At 43.7% G+C, this 24,002-nt stretch overlaps 1 protein-coding gene across 1 annotated transcript in view; it reads left to right on the top strand.

The window, feature by feature from the left end:
* LOC126267059 (odorant receptor Or2-like) overlaps positions 1-24,002 on the top strand; it is a 50,038-nt gene that overhangs the window by 6,872 nt on the left and 19,164 nt on the right. Inside the window, exons 2-3 of the mRNA XM_049971898.1 lie at positions 11,771-11,870; positions 18,339-18,440. Coding sequence (XP_049827855.1) covers positions 11,771-11,870; positions 18,339-18,440 — 202 coding nt within the window. The remainder of the gene's footprint in view (positions 1-11,770; positions 11,871-18,338; positions 18,441-24,002) is intronic.

The following is a 24,002-nucleotide window of genomic DNA, read 5'->3' as shown; positions in this document are numbered from 1 at the left end:
ACCTTTGCCTGACGCAGTTATCAACACCTCACTGAGGTTGAACTGACACATCAAAAAAGTTTTGCATCACCACGGCTTTGAGAGGTCCAGAACCTGTACAGAAAAGTGGAATAGAGATCAACATAAACATCATTTCCGCCATTTTAATTGCTCATAAAAACCAGACGTTGCATGTTATACCACCGTACAGCTAAACCTTCAGAGGTGGTGGTCCAGATTGTTGTACACTTCGGTACGTCTAATACCCAATAGCACGTCCTCTTGCATTGATGCATGCCTGTATTTGTCGTGGTATACTATCCACAAGTTCATCAAGGCACTGTTGGTCCAGATCGTCCCACTCCTCAACAGCGATTCGGCCCAGATCCCTCAGAGCTTTTGGTGGGTCACGTTGTCCATAAACAGCCCTTTTCAATGTATCCCAGGCATGTTCGATAGGGTTCATATCTGGAGAAATTCTGGCCACTCTAGTCGAGAAATGTCTTTATCCTGAAAGAAGTCATTCACAAGATGGGAGCGCGAATTGTCATCATGAAGACGAATGCCTCGCCAATATACTGCCGTTGTGGTTGCACTATCGGTCGGAGGATAGCATTCATGTGTCATAAAGCCGTTACGGCACCTTCCATGACCACCAGCGGCGTACGTCGGCTCCACATAATGCCACCCCAAAACATCAGGGAACCTCCATCTTTGTGCACTCGCTGGACAGTGTGTCTAAGGCGTTCAACCTGACCGGGTTGCCTCCAAACACGTCTCCAACGATTGTCTGGTTGAAGGCATAAGCGACACTCGTCGGAGAAGAGAACGTGATACCAATCCTGAGCGGCCCATTCGGCATGTTGTTGGGCCCATTTGTACTGCGCTGCATGGTGTCGTGGTTGGAAAGATGGACCACGCCATGGACGTCAGGAGTGAAGTTGATGGACCTCGCCATGGCTGTTAGTAGTGAAGTTGCGTATCATGCAGCCTATTGCGCACAGATTGAGTCGTAACACAATGTCCTGTGGCTGCACGAAAAGCATTATTCAACATGGTTGCGTTGCTGCCAGGATTCCTCCGAGCCATAATCCGTATGTAGCGATCATCCACTATAGTAGTAGCCCTTGGGCGGCCTGAGCAAGGCATGTTATCGACAGTTCTTGTCTCTCTGTGTCTGCTACATCTCCGAACAACATCGCTTGGTTCACGCCGCGACGCCTGGACACTTCCCTTGTTGAGAGTCCTTCCTGGCACAAAGTAACAATGCGAACGCGATCGAACCGCGGTATTGAACGTCTAGGCGAAGTTGAATTAGAGATAATAACGGCCTTGTACCTCCTTCCTGGTGGAATGACTGGAACGCCGACGTGTAATAGGCTCTGCTCATGCATGGTTGTTTACATCTTTGGGAGGATTTAGTGACATCTCTAAACAATGAAAGGGACTGTGTCTGTAACACAATATCCACAGTCGATGTCTATCTTCAGGAATTCCGTGAATCGGGGTGATGCAAAACTTTTTTTGATGTGTGTAGATTGTGTAATAAGACTACGAGAAGCTGGATGTTCCCTCCGCGATATTACATAAAGACTTGGCAGAAATGTAACTGCTGTACATGATTGCTTGCTGGAGGTCACGGAAAGGTCACGTGAAGATCGGGCTCCGGACGGCCACTTGGCATCACTGACATGGAAGACAGTCGTGTTCGGCGTATTACTGCGCCGCATCGTACTGCTTCTGCAACAAGAATTCGAGCAGCAGTTGAGCCCCCGTGGCACAACAAATTGTTACAAATCCGTTGCTTTACGGACACCTCCGAGCCGGATGCTCTGTCGCGTGCACTCCACTGAACTCAAACATCTGCTGTATGCGACTCCAGTGGCGTCATGCGAGAGCTCGTTGGATGGTGGAGTGAATGTCTGTTGTGCTTTCTGACAAAGGCTGGTTCCGCTTCGGTGTATTGGTTAGAAGGAGGCTAGGTGAGCAGCTGCAACCAACCTGTCAGCAGCTGACAAACACTGATCCTGCACGCTGGTTTACAGTCTCGGTTGCGATTTCTTATGACGTTAGGAGCACTGTCGTGGTTATCCCACGCAGCCTGACTGCAAAAATATACGTTAGCTTGCAGCACTTGTTGTGCTGCAGTTATGAACAGGATCCGTTGATATACATACCTCTATTTTAACCCAACAAGGCCTAAAAAGTGCCAACACGTTGTCTTGGCCTGCTCGAGATTTGTCTCCAACCGAGCACATATGGGACGCCATCGGACAACAAACCCAGAGTCATTCACAACCAACATTAACCATCGCTGTGTCGACCGTGTAAGTGCAACAGGTATGGGACTCCATCCCACAAACTGACATCCTGTTCCTGTACAACACAATGCACGCAAGTCTGTATGCTTATATTGAACATTCTGGCGGTTACACCGGCTATAAACCTACCAGCTTATCTTGTGCTAACATTAACCTGTGAACTTGCAACATTAATCATTTAAATAAATTACCCAGATAAATGTATCGCGAAATTTCATTACACTATATCATTTATTCCTTGGTGTTAGAATTTTTATTCTTATTTGTACGTAAAGAGCACCGTTAAATATTCGAATTAGTACAATTCTTCTGAAGGTATGTTCCAGTTTGCGATGTACAAGAATGTAGCACGATTTCAGATCTTGCTGCAGAGGTTCAGAAGGGAATGCTTAACCTCGTTCGTTATTCACTGACGGAAACGGCAAGCATCACACCACGTGCACCTTCACAACAGGTTACCAAAGTGATGCTCCAGTATTTCTATGTGGAATTTGTTGATTAAAATTTCATCCTTGTGCTATCTGTTTTTCAGTTCACATGAAGTTATCCCTACAAGTGAGGAAATATGTGAGTACCAGACCACGATTGGTTATGTTTAACGGCTCGGGTGGTTTTTAGCTTGAGACTGCAACATATCGTGCCCTGGACTTGGAGGAGGAATCATTGACATGAAGGACTTGGGAGCATCGTACAGACAGGTCATATAGCTGTATTGGAATGACAGTAGACAGAGTGTTGACGATAAGGACATAGGATTACAGTGTGTCAAAAATAGGGACAGGTCCCTGCAGAAGGACTACTTCACGAGAACGTCATATGCTTGTTACACTGGCTGTGCTGAATAGACGATGATAACCGCTGAAATCCAGGCAGATAGTGTAGACAGAGCGTTCTCGCTAACCGTCGGGTTGAGATCTGGAGATCCCCTTCGCCGATTACCTCTGACACTCTGCCCGAAAGCCTGGTACACTACTAGCGACAAATTCGCACGACACTGTATATGGTTAGTACCGGCACGTTGTATCGCGACAGTCTCTATGCAGTGTCGTAGGTCCACAGCTTCAGAGTCAGCTAAACTACTGAAACAGGAAAATGTGAAAAGAAACTGGTTATAACTGGTATCAAGCGGCAAAGATTAGATAACCAACAACAATAGTGGTACAAAATCATCTATTATACTCGTAAAAGGCAACGTGAAATCCTGGTACGATCGGAGTAATAGCCAGAATGTTTGATGTAAGCATGCAGATGTGCATGCATTGTGTTGTACAGATGCCACATGTCAGTTTGTGGGACTGAATTCGTTGCCTGTCGCACGTGGTCGGTCAATATAGGAACGGTTAATGCTGTTGTCGATGTCGCTAGAGTTGTCGTCCGGTGATGTCCTTGACCTCCTTCTAACCAACACACGACCATCACTAGCACTGAAGCACATCCTACTTTCATCAGAAAACACAACAAATCTTCACCCTGCACTTCAACAAGTTCTCGCTTTTCGCACTGAAGTCACAAAAATATGTGATTTTGGGTCAGTGGAATGCACGCTCTAGATCGTCTGGCTCTGAGATGTCCTTGAAGTAACCGATTTGTAACAGTTCGTTGTGTCACTGTGGTGCCAACTGCTGCTCAAACTGCTGGTGCACATGCAGTGCAATGCGCCAGAACATGTTATATCCATGGAAGGCAAGTAGAAACTGACTCGGAAAAAGTATAGACTAAAATGAGTCAAGTTCCATTGCCGCATGTTTCCCGCTTCGATGGGGAACCTGAGACTTGTTTCGCGACAGTCGCGAAACATGAGAAAAATGTCGCGGAACAGCCTGAAACTTGTCCCGCTACGTGTATACGATGCTATAGACAATAAAAGACTTGCTTGGCATAGACCCAGAGTCAACTGGAACGCTGAATGGCGTTCCTGAACGGTCAGTGATAAAGGTCGTATTTGTGGCCGTCAGATCAACACAGATCTGACCGGTAGACGGATTGTAGAAAGGTCGATTACGAGATAGGACATCAGCGATTCCTAGAATCCAGGAGTGAGGAACTGTCGAATATGGTTCAAATGACTCTGAGCACTACGGGACTTAACTACTGAGGTCATCAGTCCCCTAGAACTTAGAACTACTTAAACCTAGCTAACGTAAGGACATCACACACATACATGCCAAAGGCAGGATTCGAACCTGCGGCCGTAGCGGTCAAGCGGTTCCGGACTGTAGCACCTAGACCGCTCGGCCACTCCGGCCGGCTGTTGAATATGTAAAGAATTTGTAATTTTTAAACGGAGACCGAATGCTCGCTAGTATGTAGGATGTTGTCGTAGCCTTGATGATTGGCGTCCCAAATGGCACATTCCAGCAGGAAGCTGCTAGGACCAATATTGCAGTTCACACCACGAATACACAGAATTTCACTACTGTTTGGAAAATGTGAAACTCCAAGACCGAGAGAGATGATCACACAGAAATTTATTCGATCGATTAGAGACATGAGACAAGAAAAGTGATTAGCATTGCCGGCCGGAGTGGACGAGCGTTTCTAGGCGCCACAGTCTAGAACCGCGCGACCGCCACGGTCGCAGGTCGAATCCTGCCTCGGGCATGGATGTGTGTGATGTCGTTATGTTAGTTAGGTTTAAGTAGTTCTAAGTTCTAGGGGACTGATGACCTCAGAATTTAAGTCCCATAGTGCTCAGAACCATTTGAAACGTCCGCCTAGAAAAATTATAAATGACTGTGCTTAAACTGACACACAATATCTTTAGCGCAACGCAATCTGACTTTCAAAAACCCCTACAAAAGAATGGCCCTGACTAACATTAACCTATAAGTTTCACAAATCATTTACCTCACAAAAATCTTCGTTACTCAAGCTACTGCAATACAGCGAGCGCCACTACTGCCAGCTAAATAAAAGATTCAAACTACGGAAGGCACTAAATACTGATAGGCACAGTTATCAAATGAAAGATTTTGATAGAGAACAAACAATGTATTTACCTTAATAGTGTTCAGAAGTCATTATATATATATATATATATATATATATATATATATATATATATATATATATATATATAAATTTACTCTCTCTGATAGGCTCACATGTCGAGACCATCCGCTCTCAAAACTCCGCCATCTCTCTCCCCACATCCACCACTGCTCGCTGCTCACCGCCAACTGCGCAATGCTACAATAGCAAATTCCAACAATGCAGACCAGCCACAGACTGCACACAGCACAGTCCGTGATTTTCATACAGACGTTACCAACATTAAAACCTCAACAGCCTACTTACACTTTTTTTGATTAGCATTGCAGAGCTGTACAAACACTGAGACTAGAAGATCAGTATGGCTTAACGGTACCACGTGCTTCAGTCACTAGACATCGTGGCACGGAATCGAAGAGGGCCTGAATATGTTGCTGGGGAATACTCTGCCACGCGGTTTCTAGACGCGTCCGCAACGCAGCAACTCCGGCTGCAGGATGACCTAAGCGAAAAAGCCGCCGACCGACCATATCCTAAAGATGTTCGATGGGCGATATGTCAGGCAGAGACGGGCAAACCAGAAAAGCAGTGGTACATGACATTCTTCGACGAAGACTTGCACCTTCCTCTCTACATGCGGCCAGCCATTGTACTGTTGAAATATGGCATGTGGAATGGCCTGCAAGTAGGACAGTGCCTCGGGCTGTAAAACCTAATGTAGTGGTAGCTATTCAGACTTCCCTCTAGACGTAGGAGGCAAGATCACGTGTTATAGGCAATGGCGCCCCATACCATCATATTTGCCACATGTCGCTATACCGCTCAACAATATAGTCTGACCGACTACGTTCACCATGGCGATGTCGAACGCTTATGCGGCCATCACTGTTGGACAAGAAGAAACGGGACTCGTCTCATAACGCTACATTGTGCCACTCAGCACGCCAGTGTCAGCGTTCACGTGCTCATTGCTGTCTGTGGCGGAGGTGTGTTCTGGTCAATGGAAGCAGTTGCAATAACATGCGTGCCACCATTCCAAGCCATAGGAGATGATGTAGAACCGTCAAAACAAACATGTCCATATCCATTGCAGTGCTCCAGTGTCGTGCCAACACTGTGGACAAGATGGCGGTCGTCTCACAATGTGATCCCATTGTGTCACCCAATAACCTGTCGGCGCGGTGTATGGCCCTCTCCTCTCCTTTGGTTCTACATACATCTCACAGTTAAATTAGCGTCCTGTGTATTAACTTCAGTGTCACAGAACGACAGATCCGCATCCCAAATACCAATCATTCAGGCTAGCCGATGTGACCGAGTGGTTCTAGGCCCTACAGTCTGGAACCGCGCGACCGCTACGGTCGCAGGTTCGAATCCTGCCTCGGGCATGGATGTGTGTGATGTCCTTAGGTTGATTGGGTTTAAGTAGTTCTAAGTTCTAGGGGAGTGATGACTTCAGATGTTAAGTCCCATAGTTCTCAGAGCCATTTGAACCTTTTTTTTTAAACCAGTCATTCTACCCCTCTCGCACGCTCTCACATGCCGATATTACACTCTGTGGTGTCAGCGAGACATAGTGGCACCTGGTTACACTTTTTCACTTCGTATGCTCGCTCCGCACCGACTGAGCGTGGTGTAAGTTTGACCTGTTTGGTCACACAAAAGGGGCCGATGTTGGGCCTACGTGCACGCCACCTGTCTGACATTTAAACAACTTATTATAGTTCCACTTTACTGTACTTCCCCTTATCGTGGCCTGTTGCAGACCATTCCTACTGAACGTTTCACTTTCCACAAACGGTACAGTATATATTGTTCCTTTACTGCCCTGATGGATCCTCTTATTTCGCAACTGCGGAGCATGTATGGGATGCCATTGGAAAGTGTATAGTTTCATGCCAGCTTCCAGCCAGCAGTCTCCATGTATTGACACAACATGTGTTTCAAGCGTCGCTAGAAAGTCCTGAAGATGACTATCACACGCTGTTTGCTTCCACGTGACAATGGTTATACGAGAATGTTCATGTCCATGGAGGACACGCCTCACACTGGAAATAACGATGATACATATCGGTTCTTAATGGAAGAAAAGGTTAATCATTTAATATCCATTATGCGAGCACATCTCCATAAAGCCTGATAAATATCAAGCTGGTGTTTCATGTTGTAATATTTTCCATTTCCATCAGGAAGTGAAAGCACTTGAAACAGAATATTAAAATACTGCAGTGACACCTGTTAACAATACGGTCTGAAGTGCATGGTGCATAACTGCAGCATGCATGGTAATGTGGAACAGCAACACACTTTAGACTGTAATGCGAAAAGAGACAGCCAGAGTCGCGACTAAAGTGGATATTTATTTAGTTGGTTGCCAGTTTCTGGCTATGCCCATTCTAAGACCAATCTATGCACGAAAGTAAAAATTACAATACATCCAAAAGCACGTTCACACTAAATACGCATGCAAAGCATAACCGGATTCCATATGGCAACCAGTACATACCAAAGTCTGCCAAGTAAAATGTCTGTCCAAAATAACAGTAAATAAAGTGGCTACATATGTGTATGATTCCCACTAATGTTTGTTAACGAATGATGCTTCCAACTTGATCATCAGTTCCCCACTATGACGTTTATAACATTCTAGCTCCAACAGGAACAGAGATACTGGAATTAACGTGTTTTTTCCAGACTCTGGTTTATAGGCTTCCCTGCATAACAAGCATGTTGTGTGGAAAAAGTATCGACCTGCCTAAACAACTTTTTTTGCAGGGCAGCCTGCATGTCGAGTGCAAGATGTGGTTTTCTGGGCTCTGACATGTTGGCTGCCTTGGGTGACAGGCGAGTTGTGTTGTAGTAGTATAAGCCTACTTTATATACCAGCGTTGCCTGGTAAACTGTATGCTAGGAGCAAATAAAAGATTTTTAAGCTGCAGACATATAGGCTGCCGTGCATAACAGGTGTGTCCTGGGAGTAGTATCAGCCTACTGTATTGAAATGTGTGGCAGATGAGCTGGGGTCGAGTTGGGTTGTTTGGGGGAAGAGACCGAATAGTGAGGCCATCAGTCCCATCAGATTAGGGAAGGATGGGGAAGGAAGTCGGCCATGCCCTTTCAAAGGAACCATCCTGACATTTGCCTGGAGCGATTAAGGGAAATCACAGAAAACCTAAATCAGGGTGACCAGATGCGGGATCGAACTGCCGTCCTCCAGAATGCGAGTGCAGTGTGCTAACCACTGTGCCATCTCGCTCGGTTAGATGAGGTGATGAGCATAACTAGGGAGGGGATGAGGTGGATAGAGGAGGGAATGAACAGTGCGAAAGGAACAGGAAATTGACAGAGAGAGGAGGATATGCTCAGGGGGAGGAAGAAAAAGATAAAGTTGGAGAAAGGGGGTGTGGATGATGTGGACAAAGAGAGGGAGAATAGGAGATGAAGAGCCAGAGAGGGTGGGGAGGGGGAGACAGAGAGAGGTGGAATGATGAAGTGGACAGACAGAGGGAGGAAGAGGTGGACACACAGAGGAATGGGAGAAGGATATGCTTACCACAATATGACGACCGCACCGCTGGACTATTTGACACTGTCGCCCATAGCAGCTAAATGAAATCAGCTATGTCTTTTTAAACACATCAAATTTGATGGGTATTTTAAGTGCTGGATAGTCACATCGGGGAACACTTTCAGTGTGTTACATAAAACACTACAGTCTACACCTGGGATGGCTCAGGGTGGTTTCTTAGGTTTGCTCCATGCAAAATATGTGCGTCCATTTCTACATCTTCACGGCTTAGTTAGACAATAAGAAAAAGGTTTTGTATCACCGATAAATCATGGTAATATGCCTCCATAGCTGAGTGGTCAGCACAGACAGCTGCCATATAGAGAATATGGATTCAATCCCCAGTACTACCAAGCCTTATTCCTTGGTGGGAGGACTTGTGTGAGATGCACTCAGCCTCATGATGCCACCTGAGTGTGAAGTAGCTGCTCTATAGGCTGGAAAGTGGCTGGGAGAGCACTGTATTGACCATATGCCCTACTACCGAATCCAGATGACCTCGTAAGTCAGAGGATGGCACGGCGGCCGGTCGACATCTGTTGCGTGCAAAAGGAGCTCGCTTTCCTTTTTTAAAAAACAAAGAAACAAAAACTAAAGTATTATGTGAGGAATACGAACGAGGTAACCTCGACGAGTTAAGATTGAACGTAAATGGAGGATTGCAATGTCGATTGTCATGTGGAATGGCCGTTGGTTTAGTATTTGGTTCATTTTTTGTTATTGTAGGCTAGGTTTCGGCGTCCTAGTATTGAAACTCTAACGACTACGAGTTCGGTAGACAAAACGATTGTGCTCTCGGCTACACAGTGAATACATATTCTGGAGGTTAAAGCTTCAAATCGCTGTCGAGAAATTATAATTCAGATCTTCCTTCCGCTAGTTACTTAAATAACTTCATGACAACTGATTTCTTCTCCAACTTTTATTCAGCTGAGCTAAAGATATGAGTCTAATGTCCATGACAACGACGGGATTTTAAACTCTGGCCTTGCCGCGGTGGCGGAAAATTGAGCTGTATCTAACATTAATTTCCAAGGACGTAAACAGACGGAAGAACTGACCACTATCTTGCTGAAGGATATTACTCCACAATGACGCAGGAAATGCACGAAAAAAAACTGATTAGATGGCTGGGTAGAAATCTGAACATAATATCTGAGTGCAAAAGACATAATTTATTGTAGAAGTAGGATAAAACAGGCTTATCTTTTTTGTGAATGTTATGTTGGACTTCACTTCAACTTCAACTGATTCGCAGTATTTTCTCGTGGAAACGCAAGTGGATATCTGTAACGAACTTTATTTTACGTATCTTGCAACATCTGGAAAAAAACTGACTCAGAAGAGGCTACTAAGGCAACAGGAGAGTTCTATAACAGAAAGTAAACACGAAAACATCTGTATTGGTATGATGACTGTGACATTGTGTAGTGGAATACAATCGAGAGTTAAGATTTTTCTTACTTGCGGAGACTTGCGTAACTCTTGGAGGCACGTATCGTCAGTGGTGTTTGAGATCGATTAAGTGCCTGTGCCTCTTTGTAAGCGTTTACGAGGTAGTACCGGCTGGATGAAACTTGCAAACTGCATCAGTACCATAGCACTTCTGTACGCGAAGAAACAGATGAATAACGATTAGATATCCTCGCGAATCGCCGTTCATACAACTCATCTCGTGACACTAGAAGAAATATTTGTAAAAATTGCCTGATAAACGGAGAGAGCAACGTGTCGAACACACTAATCTGACACAGAGGCAGATATCTCTCAGGCAAACTGCAAAAAGACTAGTCATTAGCGTTACAGAGGAAAACATGCTTGTCATCCTTGGTTCCATAGGCTTAAGAGGATTTATAGGAAAAACTGGTGACTGAATTGTGGGTAATAAGGAAATGGGATGCTTATTGTCACCTGCGACTTTGTTAAAGCCTTATAAGCAATTCTGCAAAAACGGGAGAATTTGACGATGATCGCCTGCTTATTAGAAGTCATAAAAATCAAGGTAATGTGGTAATATGAAATGAAAACACTAATTCAGAGTATACCCTACCTCTTGCTTGTGTCACAGGTAACGTGGAACACAGTGAATGAGAAAAAAGTTTCAGTAACTGCCGAACAACAAGCTGCCGTCGTCCGCCAAACATTGTGCACATCAATCCAGAAAAATAAAATAATCCTCGTTTCTCCCGGAAAATGTCCATTTAAACATACTTGTCTCGTTCTAGTAGGAGACACGTTTTAATACAGCGCGAAAGATATATGGTATATGTAAGGTAGCACATTCTGTGCAGTGTATTGTGACATTTTGTATTTTATACGTTTAGAAGAAGGAGATCTGAAGCCTACCCAGTGACTTACACTGAATTGTAGGTGATAAGGATGAGAGAGTATATTGTGATAAGAAATTTTGTGTGGAGTCAGGGATCCTCCCAAATTTGATTTAATGGATGTTGTGTTTCAGGGCGTCTCATTAGGGCTTTATTTCAGGGATCAGTCCAACTTCCATGTGTGCTGTGTTGTTGCACCAAAGAATGAAATAATTTCTTTAAACAGTTTAAAGGACTCTCGAAATAACTGTCAACAGACGTCTGTGAGTTTAGTTTGTCTAACAGTACTAATGTAAACCCTTAGTGTGTGCTTTCGAGTGTATTTCGCATACTTTTAGAATTTTCTGTTTTGTAGGTGAAGCTTCCTTCAGAAAAAGTGACAGTTCTAGAAGTTGCTTTACCTTAGTAGGGTTCCTGACACACAACTAAAACGGTAGTGAAATTGCTCGAACATGAATTATTTAACTTAACACTCAGGACCCTCAAAATTGAATAAAAATTGTTGTCATTTTCATTATTCAATGCAGATGGATAAAATGCCTAAGCTACTTGTGTTCTACCCTGAAATCGACTCGTCTTTGCAGATTTGTCAAGCACCTTGAAAGCGTCATGAACCCTATCGCAATGATGCAGCTCGCTGTTGGAGTGTTTAACGGCTGCATGCTGATATTCCCGGCGACGTACGTAAGTACCATAATATATATTACACAAGAACTCGGTTACTTTCTTAGATATCAGAAGAGAAAAAGTTACGTACACGTTACCGCCAATACTCGTCACTTACAGATATCCTGAAGTCCTCAATAACCGCCTGCTATGTGAATATTTATGCCAAAAATTTATTTTCTACTGCGTGAACACAGGAGTGCATTTCTTTTTTTGTGGACTGCTAATGTGTGAGGTCGTATAATCGGAAGACCACGCGCCGATAATGAAAGTCGCTGTACGTATAACTGTAGTGAAAAGGCTTGGTACATTCTCCCAAAAAGATAAAGAAATTCCTCCACCTAATATCCAAATCAACAAATATAACAGTATCGATATACTGTGATTTTAAATTCACCACTGTGTCTGTGCACAGCATTTCAAGTGCTATGGTAACTATTTCAATTACTGGTATGAATCTTGTGTGTTTGTGTGTGTGCCTGTGTGTACATGTGTGTGTGTGTGTGTGTGTGTGTGTGTGTGTGTGTGTGTGTGTGTGTTTCTGATTGTCTGTGGCTATAGAACATCGAAAATAATTAATGAAATATTGAAATAAGTGTAATCTCTGTGTTTTTTATCTTTGAATGTAATTCACAGTCTATATACTCGAGTATGTGGACGAAATTTTTATCTAACACAAATAGGAACAGGAAATCTTTTCCAAATAACAGAGAAAACTCTTTCGGACGAACTGTCGGAAGTCTGAAACTTGCTGCCATAAAACAGTTTTTTTTTTAATTTTTTCTGTTTATCATTCAGAAATTACACTATAACCAAAATCTACGTTCATGACCTACATACTTTGTGATATTGCTTTTGCGCTAAAGCGAAACTCCGTCGTCTATACCAACATATTTTGCAATGTTACTACAAAGAATAAGGATTAAACAGTGGTAGCAAACTTTGCAGGGCTCTTCAGAAAAATTCAATAAGAAGTACAGATATCAGATGTACTATAATAAAACTAATGTAACAAATTAAGAGACAGGTTTTCACTTTTTTGTCATATTACCTTCACTTTTGATTCTATCGTCTATAAAACACTTATTAACCTCAGCTTTAACTCGGAGACTAACACTTTAATTTAAAAACCGTTGACCAATGTTTATTTTAATTAATACTTGAGTCGGAAGTAACAATGTGAAAAGAATATTTCCTGACGTTTCATTCTCTAAGTGTACTGCTGGGGGGGGGGGGGGAGGCGGGAAGGGGGGGGGGGGGGCGGGAGGGTCGTAGTACATACAGGATTATTCACAAGCACCTCAGAAGAGAACTACGAGATATATTGAAAACAGACAGACACACAGACACTCATCAATGTAGGGAGCATCACCCGAAGTTTGTAACTCACACTGCTGGTGCTCAATATGGGCTTCGTTTGTGAAGTGGCAAGCGTCAGTTCGTGGTTGCAGGTCGTGGCAAAACGGCGACGAGAGTTAACAACGAAAGTTGAGGACAGCACAATCTACAGATGCAAGGTGTAAGTTTAACAGTTCTGCTAACCTTTAGTAGGCTTCCCTTTACCAGTAGGACATTGATACAAGTTGGAGCAAATTCCAAGTGGTTCTCTGGTAACCTGTCATGGGACACATACGTCCTGATGGAAATCAGAGGGAGACATGCGAACCTATAAGCTAATAGCAACGTGTTTTCCCTAACCTATTTCGTCCCAGTGTTGTGTACATCAGACACGAAGATTACTATATTATTTTTTTTCAGAAGGTATTATACTAATTGCGAAATACAAAAATCATAGACATAGAAATTGTGAAGCTCTTTCAATACTTGGATGATGAGTTTTATATAATAATATCATTTAGACTGCACTTTGTGACGTTAAATCTCGTTTTTCGTGTACGCAACGCTGGGAAGGAAAGAGTTAAATGTAATTCTATACAGATGCCTACAGTGACTGAATGCGAGGGTGGATTGATAGTCTGTAAACAGCGTGGTATTTAACACTGTTTACGACAACTAATATTTGTGTCTCAAGCTTCATTACCCTCACTAGACGTGGCCCAATGAGATTTCAATATTTATTTTGCCCCAGAAAAGAAATGTGTCTTTAAAGTCCCACCTTACTCATGTATAACAGGGATAGCGTCTTCGGTCGACGAAAACTGGAACCGTGAAAGACTTTTTTTGAGATTAGGAAACAAAAGAAAGCCGAATTGGTCAGTAACTGGAAAATACGTCGTGTGGAACCTTGTTTCTAAGTCTAATTCGGGTCCGATTGACACTGCAATCGCCATTACGTGAGCTGACTCACACTTCTGATTCGCGAAATCTTTTCACGCCACACACGTGTTCGCTTCTAGTTCAAATGATTACATAATCAGTACTGTAACGTTGGATAGTAAGAATTCATAACTACTTTACCATTTTCGAAAGAGTACGTACACACTAAGAATCTGAGTAAGACAGTCTAGTTTTCTATTTTCGTTGTCAAAATGGCTTTCACGTTTTTAAACTCATTTTCGTTTCATCCAAATGCTGTGATGAGTACAGTATGGTCTCAAGCGTGTAGCAGAGGATCTTAGTTTCATCTATTTTCAATGCTGGAAGCCATTCGCATTATGCTTAAGCTATTCCAAACAAAATTTTGAAATGTCGTTCCTCGAGTGTTTTGTATCCTGTGTCGCATACTCAGTTTTTGCCTACCCATATTGTGTATCAGTTCGTGTAAGATGTTTGCCACCTCAATATTTTTACGAGTCTTATTATTATCCTATGAAGGCAGAGGATGAGAAGGTGAACCCTTTACCAGTTCATGAGTTATTAGTGTGACGTAGCAAGAATACGTGATTTAGTCGGTGGTTACTAAGATCACGAGTATTAAATTCCTTAGAGTTAACAAATAACGATAATCACTGATTAATAAAATATATCATCTTGTAAATTAGTGTTTATTTGAACCCACATACACTTCCCATCCCCATCTTCATATTCTGAAGATAAAACAAATGGAAACAATCAAGCTGTGGATTCTAATATGTCCACAAAATATGTATAACACACATGGAAGTTATTCGTACAAATGCCACTGTAGTAATAGTATTTCTAATTAAAAGGGACAAGAATAAAAATATATTTCCTGCTAAATGATCCACTAATGATACAAAACTTTATTTTTGAGTGTAAATAAATTGTTAGCGGTGAAGAGTATATTGGAAAAATAAAAAATCGATATAATGTAAGTCCGCAGCTCGTGGTCGTACGGTAGCGTTCTCGCTTCCCGCGCCCGGGTTCGATTCCCGGCGGGGTCAGGGATTTTCTCTGCCTCGTGATGACTGGGTGTTGTGTGATGTCCTTAGGTTAGTTAGGTTTCAGTAGTTCTAAGTTCTAGGGGACTGATGACCATAGATGTTAAGTCCCATAGTGCTCAGAGCCATTTGATATAATGAAAACAATGACACTGCAACCGGGCTGCGTAATTGGTGACAATACGTGTTGTGGAAAAGTTTTTGTGAAATCAAATTTTAGCATGCTGTGAATATTTTTGCGGGAAAAGATTATCTTTAACGTGCGTTTAGCGACTGAAAACTATAATTTCTTTTCTGTACATGTTGTGCTGTTCAATGATATATTGCGCCCAAAATCCAACTTTTTGAGCAATTTAGCGAGAGAGTATCAAAGCTCTACCTACAGTTGCTTATAATTTGGGGTAAATGCGTCCTAAAAAAGACGGTGACTAATCGTAGTTTCTTAAAATTGTCGGATCAAGACACTGGAACATCGTTGGACCAAGTGTATTCATCTACAACGAGACTACACTGAAAAATAAAAAAGCTTCAGTGATGTAAGTACTTTTTTTCTACTCCGCGTCGAGAATTTTTCAAACCACCCTCGTAATTTGGCTCTGATAGACGATAACTAATAACAGAAATGTGCCCTGATATTAATAGTTTTTTTTTACTGTCTGAAGATAAATGTAAAAAATATTTAATTTATGTTCAGTAATGTAGCATATCTTTCAAAAAGAATAATTTTACATTACCATAATTACAATGCCGGAAACATTAGTACACCCTTTGAGATGTTTCCAGTTCACTCAAGATTTATTGTTGCAACAGTGCGTATGGAGTACTTGAACTGACTACATTTACATTCTGAGATGCCAGGTATCGATCCATGTTGAAACACCCATATTAGTGTGTGGTGTATCCTCCACGGGCAGCAATACATTCAGTCGATCGTACAGATCGCGAATACTGTCCTGAGATACGTTATGCCACACCTGCTCGACCTGTTCACGTAGTTATGTAAGAATTGTTAATTTACGTGTCGCACGAATCACTTCTCCTCCCCTCATACCCCGCAAGTGCTCGATTGGAGACAAGTCCAGAGATCGTGGTGGCCAGAGAAATTGATGCACGTTTTGCAAAGCACGTTGATTTACACGGGCAGTGTGTTTGCGAGCATTATCCAGATCGAACAATACATCACCCTCCTGTTGCGAGAACAGCAAAAAAACGGGTTTAAAAACATTCTGCATGTACCGAGCGCTGGTCAGGGTCCCTTCCGGAAACACCAAAGGTGAACGAGAGTTGTAGCTTATTGCACCCCAGACCATAAGGCCTGGGATGGAACCAGTGTATCTTGGACGAATGCAGACAGCGCTCACCAGGTCTACGTCGCACTCGCAGACAATAACTTGCGAACAGGCAGAATCTGCTTTGATCGCTGAGGGCCATGGCGTGCCATTCCATCTTCCAAGCGATCCTATGACGGCACCAATAAAGCTGCGCCCTTCGATGCTATGGTGTTAATGGAAGACGGCCTAGAGGAGTATTTGACCATAGTCCGACTGCTAATAACTGATCTTCAATAGTTCGTGTTGACACGTCTGGTTTCACAAGCCCCTTATCTACATCTACATCTACATCCATACTCCGCAAGCCACCTGTCAGTGTGTGGCGGAGGGTACCCTGAGTACCTCTATCGGTTCTCGCTTCTATTCCAGTCTCGTATTGTTCGTGGAAAGAAGGATTGTCGGTATGCTTTCGTGTGGGCTCTAATCTCTCTGATTTTATTCTCATGGTCTCTTTGCGACATATACGTAGGAGGGAGCAATATACTGCTTGACTCTTCGGTGAAGGTATGTTCTCGAAACTTTAACAAAAGCCCGTACCGAGCTACTGAGCGTCTCTCCTGCAGAGTCTTCCACTGGAGTTTATCTATCATCTCCGTAACGCTTTTACGATTACTAAATGATCCTGTAATGAAGCGCGCTGCTCTCCGCTGGATCTTCTCTATCTCTTCTATAAACCCTATCTGGTACGGATCCCACACTGCTGAGCAGTGGGCGAACAAGCGTACTGTAACCTACTTCCTTTGTTTTCGGATTGCATTTCCTTAGGCCTCTTCCAACGAATCTCAGTCTGGCATCTGCTTTACCGACGATCAACTTTATATGATCATTCCATTTTAAATCACTCCTAATGCGTACTCCCAGATAATTTATGGAATTAATTGTTTCCAGTTTCTGACCTGCTATTTTGTAGCTAAATGATAAGGGATCTATCTTTCTATGTATTCGCAGCACATTACACTTGTCTACATTGAGATTCAGTTGCCATTCCCAGCACCATGCGTCAATTGGCTGCAGGTCCTCCTGCATTTCAGTACAATTTTTCACTGTTTTGAGGTAGCTGTACGATCTGCAACTACTGACCTTACTATACGACGATCTTGGCGACCGTCTGTGGTGCATGGACAACCGGAACCTCTTCTATCAGTGTGAGAATTTTCACATGACCACTGATTCCAGCAGGGTTGTGCAACTGACGCAGCAAGTCCAACATGTGTGCCAATTCACCGAAAAGACCATCCCTCCACTCGGAAGGCCACAACTTGACCTCTTTCAGAATCACTTAGTTGCCTATAGGAAGCTTGGTTGCCTGCTTGCTTCACACGTTTGCACCATATGGAGCCTTGTGGCTATGAGAAGTCCCTATTAAAGGGTAGACTCAGATGACACTTGGTAGCTATGCCACCACGCTATCTGTTGCAGGACGAAGATGAAACCATTATCAGTGCACCTACTATCTCTGCTATCCCCCAGGTGACATATGGCGTCAATGGATCAAAATCGACGTCATCTTTCCAGTTGTAGTATCTTTTCCGGCAGTTTGTAACGATGATCACAATATATTCAGTTCTTCTCAAAGAATACAGCACAGAAGAAAAAGTTTTAATAAATTGTGTGTGCGTGCGTGTAAGAGAGAGAGAGAGAGAGAGAGAGAGAGAGAGAGAGAGAGTGAGAAAGAGAGACAGTGCGTGTTTGTTCGTTTTGGGAAAGGGAAGTGAGGAGAGATGAAGAGAGAGGAGGAAGGGAGACAGATATTGTAGTTACAAGTGGTGGGCGCTCCTAATAATATGACAGGCTCCTCATGAGCTGAATTCGCAGCTTCACTGATTGAAGTACTTTTTTGTGTGTGTCCACAGAGCTCGGAGAACGAAGCCCTGTTGAAGTGCGTGGCTGCCGCCCCCACCATCAGCGCTCAGCTGCTGCTCTACTGTCTGGGGGCGCACAGCGTGCGAGAGCAGGTTAGTAGCAGCTGCGTTCGCCATTTTGTTTCTCTCTCTCTTTCCTGTAGAAGCGAATAATGCCTATAACCAAAATACTAGCTGCTGTCCAAACATTCCAGAAATTTCTATTTGTACGCAGTGCTTTCCGGTGTAATTTACTGTTTCCACGAGTTGTGAAAATGACTTAACTGTATCTGAATTATTTTCGGATTTGTTGCGCACTCTGTATCTGTTGTTATTCTGGTGAGACAAAAAGTTGCGTAAATATGAGCTTTTGTCTGAGAAGAGGACCTTAATGACTGGGCCACCTCGAATTCTTTTTTAACTTATAAGACTTCCTGAACATAAATCTGTTAACGCAGTCCGAAACAATACTCAAAAAAGTCACGTTAGAAGATCTCACGCTGTTAAGTGGAAACAGTAGTTATTGACATAGCCGTTGCTAGCTAAGTGCGCTGCGTCAAGTCGGACGATTGCTACGTCGCTGATATGTGTCTCGTTACTATGAACTTTGGTTTAAATTCTGTATTTAATAGTATATGGAAATTGGAATAAAAATATTCAATCATTTTCCTGGAGAAAACAACATATTCTTAGTTTTAAAACTATAACAACTTTCTAATTCAATTTTTTTTTTAATTTTAGCCTACTGGCAGTTACTATGGTACAAGAGCCTTTTAATAAGTATTCTCAAAACACCTAAGAAATTTACGCACTCTCACTCTCTACACTATTAAACGAATATTACAATTAATGCAAACGGCATGCAAATTTGCCTGCCTGCTGCATGTCTATGCACAAAAGTACGTAATTTAAAAATTTGTAGACATGTTACTTATATAATTGATCACATCTGCTTTAGTGTCCAACAGGGCCAGGGAGTTTCCAGGATACACATTTCGAGGGCAATCTTTAACAGTTTTTCTGACAGTTTGTCTAGGAAAACGTCAGATACACTCCGCAGTGAATGCATTTCGTTATCTGTGCAATAGGTCGCCGGGTGTCCCGTAGTTGGTCCGGATCCTGTTAAATGTACTCCATATTCTACTGGTTTGTTTTGTACTTGGAGAAAGTTATGAACCTGTGGTGGTGTGTTATACCATTACTGTGCCCAATCTTGATGGAGATTGAAGTTATGGACAGCCTTGCTGCTAGCTGTGCTGAGTGGAAAATGTCTGCAGCGGAGTATGCTGATTTGGACAGCAGTTATGTCCTGATGAACTGGCGGCTGCTGATTTGGCACATTTCTTACACTCCTGCAAAAGGATATTATTGCTTCTCAGGTTAGGTGGTGGACTGCAGCTCAGGGCAAGTATCCAGAACACTGGAGTGAACTTAATTGCAGTAACAATCCGCACCGTTTTTGATTTAGTTGCGCACCTGTTAATTTCGTGTAGCTTCCGTGTATTCAGTTAGGGCTGCTGTACTCTGCCGCTGAGTGGAGAAGGTCAAGGACAGATGATCGTAAGGTCGGAGCTGCAGAATTCCATGTGGCACCTCACATTTTTTGCAGATTGTAGCGCAGTCGTTAGGCATTTGTACAGGTTAGTTGATACATTCTTTGCGTGTTCCGCTTGCGTTATCTAGGCACGGACTCGTGTTTCGGTAACTGTTGTTAAACATCGATTAGAATGGACAGGGACTGCGATTGCTGTGTTCGGATGAGGGCTGATGAGGCTGACTTAGCATCCCTTCGCTCACAGCTGCAATCGGCGCTGACTTCGGTAGCGCAGCTTGAGGCTGTTGCCAATGGGCACCACTGTGGGGAGCCGGACTCGGGTATTACGGGGATGTCAACCTCGTCCCGTCTGTCCCCAGATCGGTCTGCCGCTGTGGTTGCCCCGGTTGCTGCCCGCAGTGGGGCTGAACCCTCGCCTGTGGTTGATTGGGAGGTCGTTCCAAGGCGTGGCAGGCGGCGAAAGGCGTCCCCGGAGGCTGATCAGAAAGCCTCCCCGGTGCGTCTGACAAACCGGTTTCAGGCACTGTCTCTGGCTGAGCCAGATGCAGCTGCCTGCCCTGTTTCAGAGGATCATTCTCAGCTTTCAAGGTCTGGGCAATCGCAGAGGGTGGGCTTACTGGTAGTTGGGAGCTCCAATGTTAGGCGCGTAATGGGGCCCCTTAGGGATACGGCGGCTAAGGAGGGGAAGAAATCCAATGTGCACTCCGTGTGCATTCCGGGAGGAGTCATTCCTGATGTGGAAAGGTTCTTCCGGATGCCATGAAGAACACAGGGTGCAGCCAGCTGCGGGTGGTGGCACATGTCGGCACTAATGACGTGTGTCGCTTTGGATCTGAGGAAATTCTCTCTGGATTCCAGCGGCTATCTGATTTGGTGAAGGCTGCCGGTCTTGCTTACGAGATGAAGGCAGAGCTCACCATCTGCAGCATCGTTGACAGAACCGACTGCGGACCTTTGGTGCAGAGCCGGGTGGAGGGTCTGAATCAGAGGCTCAGACGGTTTTGCGACCGTATTGACTGCAGATTCCTTGACTTGTGCCATAGGGTGGTGGGGTTTCGGGTTCCGCTGAATAGGTCAGGAGTTCACTACACTCAGCTGGCGGCTACACGGGTAGCGGAGGCTGTGTGGCGTGGACTGGGCGATTTTTTAGGTTAGAAGGCCTCGGGAAAGTGCAGGATGGGCTGCAATGTCAAAGGGTGCTTGGCAATTACAGGACGTGCTTGGATCAAGGAACAGTCGGAATTATAGTTGCAAATTGTTGTAGTTGCGCTGGAAAAGTCCCTGAGCTTCAAGCGCTAATAGAAAGCACAGAAGCTGATATCGTTATAGGTACAGAAAGCTGGCTAAGGCCTGAAATAAGTTCTGCAGAAATTTTTACGAAGTCTCAGACGGTGTTTAGGAAAGATAGATTAGGCAGAATTGGTGGTGGAGTGTTTGTGTCTGTCAGTAGTGGTTTATCTTGTAGTGAAGTCGAAGTAGATACTCCGTGCGAATTGGTGTGGGTGGAGGTTATACTTAACAGCCGAATTAAGTTAATAATTGGCTCCTTCTACCGACCCCCAGACTCCGATGATACAGTTGCGGAACAGTTCAGAGAAAGTTTGAGTCTCGTAACAAATAAATACCCCACTCATACGGTTATAGTTGGTGGGGACTTCAACCTACCCTCGGTATGTTGGCAAAAATACTTGTTCAAAACCGGTGGTAGGCAGAAAACGTCTTCCGAGATTGTCCTAAATGCGTTCTCCGAAAATAATTTCGAGCAGTTAGTCCACGAACCCACGCGAATTGTAAATGGTTGCAAAAACACACTTGACCTCTTGGCCACAAACAATCCAGAGCTGATAGAGAGCATCATGACTGATACAGGGATTAGTGATCACAAGGTCATCGTAGCTAGGCTCAATACCATTTCTTCCAAATCAATCAGAAACAAACGCAAAATAATTTTATTTAAAAAAGCGAATAAAGTGCCACTAGAAGCCTTCCTAAAAGACAATTTCCATTCCTTCCGAACTGACTATGCGAATGTAGACGAGATGTGGCTCAAATTCAAAGATATAGTAGCAACAGCAATTGAGATATTCATACCTCATAAATTGGTAAGAGATGGAACGGATCCCCCGTGGTGCACAAAAAAGGTCCGAACGCTGTTGCAGAGGCAACGGAAAAAGCATGCGAAGTTCAGAAGAACGCGAAATCCCGAAGATGGGCTAAAATTTACAGACGCGCGAAATTTTGCACGTACTTCGATGCGAGATGCCTTTAATAGGTTCCACAACGAAACATTGTCTCGAAATTTGGTAGAAAATCCGAAGAAATTCTGGTCGTATGTAAAGTACACAAGCGGCAAGACGCAGTCAATACCTTCGCTGCGCAGTGCCGATGGTACTGTTATCGACAACTGTGCCGCTAAAACGGAGTTATTGAACGCAGCTTTCCGAAATTCCTTCACCAGGGAAGACGAATGGAATATTCCAGAATTTGAAACACGAACATCTGCTAGCATGAGTCTCTTAGAAGTAGATACCTTAGGGGTTGCGAAGCAACTCAAATCGCTTGATACGGGCAAGTCTTCAGGTCCAGATTGTATACCGATTAGGTTCCTTTCAGATTACGCTGATACTATAGCTCCCTACTTAGCACTCATATACAACCGCTCGCTCACCGATAGATCTGTACCTACAGATTGGAAAATTGCGCAGGTCGCACCAGTGTTCAAGAAGGGTAGTAGGAGTAATCCATTTAACTACAGACCTATATCATTGACGTCGGTTTGCAGTAGGGTTTTGGAGCATATACTGTATTCAAACATTATGAATCACCTCGAAGGGAACGATCTATTGACACGTAATCAGCGTGGCTTCAGAAAACATCGCTGTTGTGCAACGCAGCTAGCTCTTTATTCGACGAAGTAATGGCCGCTATCGACAGGGGATCTCAAGTTGATTCCGTATTTCTAGATTTCCGGAAAGCTTTTGACACCGTTCCTCACAAGCGACTTCTAATCAAGCTGCGGAGCTATGGGGTATCGTCTCAGTTGTGCGACTGGATTCGGGATTTCCTGTCAGGAAGGTCGCAGTTCGTAGTAATAGACGGCAAATCATCGAGTAAAACTGAAGTGATATCAGGTGTTCCCCAGGGAAGCGTCCTGGGACCTCTACTGTTCCTGATCTATATAAATGACCTGGGTGACAATCTGAACAGTTCTCTTAGATTGTTCGCAGATGATGCTGTAATTTACCGTCTAGTAAGGTCATTCGAAGACCAGTATCAGCTGCAAAGCGATTTAGAAAAGATTGCTGTATGGTGTGTCAGGTGGCAGTTGACGCTAAATAACGAAAAGTGTGAGATGATCCACATGAGTTCCAAAAGAAATCCGTTGGAATTCGATTACTCGATAAATAGTACAATTCTCAAGGCTGTCAATTCAACTAAGTACCTGGGTGTTAAAATTACGAACAACTTCAGTTGGAAGGACCACATAGATAATATTGTCGGGAAGGCGAGCCAAAGGTTGCGTTTCATTGGCAGGACACTTAAAAGATGCAACAAGTCCACTAAAGAGACAGCTTACGCTACACTCGTTCGTCCTCTGTTAGAATATTGCTGCGCGGTGTGGGATCCTTACCAGGTGGGATTGACGGAGGATATCGAAAGGGTGCAAAAAAGGGCAGCTCGTTTTGTATTATCGCGTTATAGGGGAGAGAGTGTGGCAGATATGATACACGAGTTGGGATGGAAGTCATTAGAGCATAGACGTTTTTCGTCGCGGCGAGACCTTTTTACGAAATTTCAGTCACCAACTTTCTCTTCCGAATGCGAAAATATTTTGTTGAGCCCAACCTACATAGGTAGGAATGATCATCAAAATAAAATAAGAGAAATCAGAGCTCGAACAGAAAGGTTTAAGTGTTCGTTTTTCCCGCTCGCTGTTCGGGAGTGGAATAGTAGAGAGATAGTATGATTGTGGTACGATGAACCCTCTGCCAAGCACTTAAATGTGAATTGCAGAGTAGTCATGTAGATGTAGATGTAGATGTATTATTTCTGGACCTGAGTTTAGCTGCAGTCACTGTATGATGCTGTTTAAATGAGTGTTCTGTCAAATGTAAGTGGAT

This window comes from Schistocerca gregaria, chromosome 4 (genome assembly GCF_023897955.1).
Source record: "Schistocerca gregaria isolate iqSchGreg1 chromosome 4, iqSchGreg1.2, whole genome shotgun sequence".
Classification (NCBI taxonomy): Eukaryota; Metazoa; Arthropoda; class Insecta; order Orthoptera; family Acrididae; genus Schistocerca; species Schistocerca gregaria.
The sequence above is the reverse complement of the archived record's forward strand: the minus strand, read 5'-3'. Positions and strand labels throughout refer to the sequence as shown.